This window comes from Pteropus alecto, unplaced genomic scaffold (assembly GCF_000325575.1).
Source record: "Pteropus alecto unplaced genomic scaffold, ASM32557v1 scaffold839, whole genome shotgun sequence".
NCBI classification, from domain to species: domain Eukaryota; kingdom Metazoa; phylum Chordata; class Mammalia; order Chiroptera; family Pteropodidae; genus Pteropus; species Pteropus alecto.
The window spans coordinates 57,216-62,221 of NW_006442520.1; the positions used below are offsets into that span (position 1 = coordinate 57,216).

A 5,006-nucleotide genomic window follows, 5' to 3' on the forward strand; every position below is an offset into this window, starting at 1 on the left:
ATACTTTAATAGTCTCTTTCTTCAGTATGCACTCATTATTACTTAATCATATATATTGAATAACTTCATTTGTCTTCCAAAGAAACAATAAAAATAATTTTTTCTTTTTTCATTTATTTATTGATTGATTGATTGATTTTTATTTTTCAATTAGAGTGGACATTCAATATTACTTTATATTAGTTTCAGGCATGCAGCATAGTGGTTAAACATTTATTTTATTTACAAAGTGATCCCCCTGATTAGTCTAGTACTCACCTGGCATTATACATAGTTATTACACTATTATTGACTATGTTCCCTATGCTATACTTCATATCTCTATGACTATTTTGTAACTATCAATGTGTACTTCTTAATCTTTTCACCTTTTTCACCCAGTCACCCCACCCTCTTCCTAATCATCAGCTTGTTCTCTAAGAGTCTGTTTTTATTTTTTGTTTGTTTGTTTGTTTTGTTCTTTAGATTTCACACATAAGTGAGGTCATATGGTATTTGTCTTTCTCTGTCTGACTTATTTCAATTCACATAATACCTTCTAGGTTCATCTAAGTTGCAAATGGTAAGATTTCATTTTTTATGGCTGAGTAATATCACATTGTATATATGTACCCAGTAAAAAAATCTGAAAATCTTTGTTCAGAGAATGCCTAGAATTTTAAGATCATTAAATAATCACACATTTCTATTTGACAATTTTATGGAAGAAAAGTTTTATGGAACTTATGGACTAAATAAAAATTAAATATAAATCTCAAATAATGAATATGAAAGATATTACAGATGTCTTTTCAAATTAAAGCAGTGAGTAATAAGAAAATGTCAAGGGAGAATATTGCTTGTATTACACATGAGAAAGGGAATTCGAGATTTCAAAAGTAATGTGGAATTCTCACACTTTTCTCTAAGAAGTGAAAATTATGCAAAGTGCTGTCTCTATTATCTCTGTATGCTCAGTATTTATGCTTGAGGCCAACACAATAAGCATCCAAAAAGTAATTGTTGAGTGAATAAAAAGTAGTGATTCTAATCGTGATCAGGTTTTCTATGTCAATAAAAAGATATAAAACCTTAAAGATAAGTCTGACATCTCTTACAATGAAAAATAATGAAAACCTCAGCCCCAGTCTAAAACATAATGAATTCTTAATATTTTCTCTAAGATTAGTGAAAACCCCATTGGTTCTCAATTTAGCCATTGCCATTTACAAACTATCTGTTTCTCTGTTATTGTTTCTTATGAAGTTATTGATTATTATGAAAATGCAAATTTTTCTATATATTTGTTTTCTCTGATTTGAGGCCACTATCATCTAAATATTCCATTCTAAATTGTATATTAATTCAAGCTATTGCTTAATGCTTCGTGTCTTGAGAACACCATCTCCATGGTGCCTTTTGTTTATTCATTCAACTAATCCCCCTGAGTCCATTGTAAATGAAGCAGATGAAATTATGGCTGGCCTGAATAACATTACATCTGCACAAAGATCATATCATTTGCCCATCAAGCTTGGAAAGATATTACATTAGTCTTCATTTCAACTACAGCTTATATCAAGTATCAAGATACTACTTCTTTAAGTGGCAATAGGTAGGATATCTTGGCAGCCCAGATCTTTAGAAAAATCTGGGTTGATGTATAAAAATGGGTTGATAGATGCCATTTTTGTAAACATTGCTGCAGAGCTCCTGGAATTATCTTTTATCACTAATAGTGAGTATAAATATATATACACACACACATATATGTATATATATACTAAATATTTCTAAATATACTAAATATATATGTGTGTGTGTATATATATATATACACACATATACATGTATACATATATATATGATGACAGAGGGGAAACATTGCAAAAAGATTCCAAAGCACTTATGTTTAAACAAATTAAAGAAGCCATTAAAATGGCTAAGCCAGCACATTTACCAAAAAAGTAAGTACATCTTTGATAGTTTTTTTCAGGAATATATATTTGCTTTAATAGTATATATTTTGCTTTATACAAGTAATCTCAATTATGAACAATGCTATATGTAAATAAAATTAAACAACAAATTTATGATGTATAAATAAAAATTTTATTTTTTATTTAAGTTATTGTGGTGACAGTTAATAAAATCGAATAAATTTCAAGTGTACAATATTGCACTACATTATATATATTGCACTGTATTCACCACCAACTGATGACAGGAGACAATTTTTAAATTACTATAATTTATTAATTTCATGCAACATTTTTGTTTATTATAACAGAAAAATTGTGTGATTAAAAAGACTAAATTATATTTTGTGTTCTAGTCTATATCTTTTAATAATCATTTTTAATATCAATATCGGACACCATGTAATTATTTTTATATAAGATTCAATACAGTTTACTTGATGTGTTTTAACATTGAGCAAATATACTTTACGTTTTAGTTTTTCACAATGTAAATTTTATTAATAATGACAGTTAGTACCCATCATATAAAAGCAAAAGAAACAAAAAATATATCTTATGACTGCAAAGAGAGCAGATGAATTAAAGTGAGAATTTATCCCTTCCAGAAATTTTGTAGATAAAAATTTTGAGTAAATTCATTAACATATCAATTAATTGGCTAATCCTGAGAAAATATTGTTTTTTTGGAAAGCCTCTGAAACAAATAGATATTACAGACTTAGGCAAGCTGTCTGAACATTTAAGTATTTTTTTAAATGATCTTAGATGAAAGATCTAAGCACATCAAAAGCTTTTATGGAAAGTTGTTTCAACACAATTAAACTAAGCAAATCCTGTATAACATCAAGAATTATATTAGAAGCCATAAAGGGAAAAAAAGAAAAAAGTAATAATCTTTGCTTTCTCAAAATTACCGTGAATATCGAATTATTCTCTTTCATCATCCCTCAAGAAAAAACTAGGCAATATTGTGGAGAGGACTAGTGATTTTAGAAATAAGTAAGAACACTTGCAGTTTATGAAAACAAAATTAGGACTTAAGTAAAAAAGTACTTCATTCTATATGAAAATCGAGTCATGATATGTGGGTGGTTAATATAAGATATATTCAAGAAGAATACATATACAATCTTACAAGAGATCATTATAACTGACTATTAATTAAAACTAGCATGCATTATGGTACAAACATTAGAATTAGATTAGGGAAAATTTCCCATCTATTAAATACCTCTGTATGCTATTTTCAGGTATATATTTCTCTACCAAATAGATGACTGCATTGTCTCTGTGAATTGTAAATTTTGAATGAAGGATAAAGAAAGAAATCCTTATTCAATATAGAAAAAATTTAAATATATAAAGTAAAAAGTAAAAAAGAAATCTTCAAAATGTATTGTGGTATGCTGGGAATAAGCTCTCAGAGTTTTATTCGAGAAGGTATTAACATCTTTTTTTGTTATTTTCAGGAATATATCAAAATATTCAGAGGTCAGAGATATATACTGAAATGTATAAGAATTTCCCATCTATTAAATACTTCTGTATGCTATTTTCAGGTATATATTACTCTACCAGATAGATGACTGCATTGTCTCTGTGAATTGTAAATTTTGAATGAAGGATAAAGAAAGAAATCCTTATTCAATATAGAAAAATTTTAAATATATGAAGTAAAAAGTAAAAAAGAAATCTTCAAAATGTATTGTGGTATGCTGGGAGTAAGCTCTCAGAGTTTTATTCGAGAAGGTATTAACATGTTTTTTTGTTATTTTCAGGAATATATCAAAATATTCAGAGGTCAGAGATATATACTGAAATGTATAAGAATACAGTGAATAAAAATGAAATGAATTAATATACGCTATAATATATACAGAGGTCTTTAAAGGATTTCATTTCTATGTACTACAAAATCATTTTTCACTAAAAGAAAAAGACAGCAATTTCTTTAACGTGAGAGTTACTTTGCTAATGTCATAGCTTTCTTATTTCCTCATCTATTTTACAACTAAAAAGAATATCATTGAAAAGAAGGGAAATAATGAAAAATTTCACAGAAGTAACCGAGTTTATTCTTCTTGGACTGACAAATGACCCACGGTGGCAAGTTGTTCTTTTCATATTTCTTCTTGTTACCTACATGCTAAGTGTGACTGGGAACCTTATCATCATCACCCTCACGCTGTCAGATCCCCACCTGCAGACTCCAATGTATTTCTTTCTTCGAAACTTCTCAGTCCTAGAAATATCATTCACGTCAGTCTGCATTCCCAGGTTCCTTGTCACCATTGTGACAGGGGACAGAACTATTTCTTATAATGGTTGTGTGGCCCAGCTGTTTTTCTTCATCTTCTTGGGGGTGACAGAATTTTACCTTCTCGCCGCCATGTCCTATGACCGCTATGTGGCCATCTGCAAACCTCTACATTACACCACCATCATGAGCAGCAGAGTCTGTATCCTTCTTGTCTTTAGCTCTTGGCTCGCAGGATTCCTGATCATTTTTCCACCAATAATTCTACTGATGCAATTGAATTTCTGTGCCTCCAATGTAATTGATCATTTTATCTGTGATTCTTCTCCAATTTTGCAGCTTTCTTGCACGAACACTAGCTTTCTCGAATTCATGGCATTTTTTTTAGCTGTGGTAACACTTATGGTCACCTTAACACTAGTTATTCTCTCCTACACATACATCATCCGTGCAATTGTGAGAATTCCTTCCACGAGTCAAAGGAAGAAAGCTTTTTCCACTTGTTCCTCCCACATGGTAGTTGTCTCCCTCTCTTACGGTAGCTGCATTTTCATGTACATTAAGCCTTCTGCAAGGGAGAGAGTGTCTTTAAGCAAAGGGGTAGCTGTGCTCAATACCTCAGTGGCTCCTCTTTTGAATCCTTTCATATATACACTAAGAAACCGGCAAGTGAAGCAAGCCTTCAAGAACATGATCCAGAGAATGGCCTTTTCTTCAAATAAATGAATGTGATTATGTGAAATATGTACTCCTGTTAGCAAAGCTGAATAAAACTCTTTGCCCTTCTC

The 5,006-nt window shown here is 30.2% G+C and overlaps 1 protein-coding gene across 1 annotated transcript; it reads left to right on the plus strand.

The window, feature by feature from the left end:
* Positions 1–4,005: 4,005 nt before the first annotated feature.
* Positions 4,006–4,944, plus strand: LOC102880543 (olfactory receptor 6C75). The gene has a single exon (XM_006922719.1). It carries the CDS (start codon positions 4,006–4,008, stop codon positions 4,942–4,944), a length of 939 nt encoding a protein of 312 aa, XP_006922781.1.
* The last annotated feature ends 62 nt before the right edge of the window (positions 4,945–5,006 follow it).

What these genes read in the sequence shown, in the direction of transcription:
- LOC102880543 (XM_006922719.1), top strand. Translation starts at nt 4,006, where the DNA reads ATGAAAAATTTCACAGAAGTAACCGAGTTTATTCTTCTTGGACTGACA.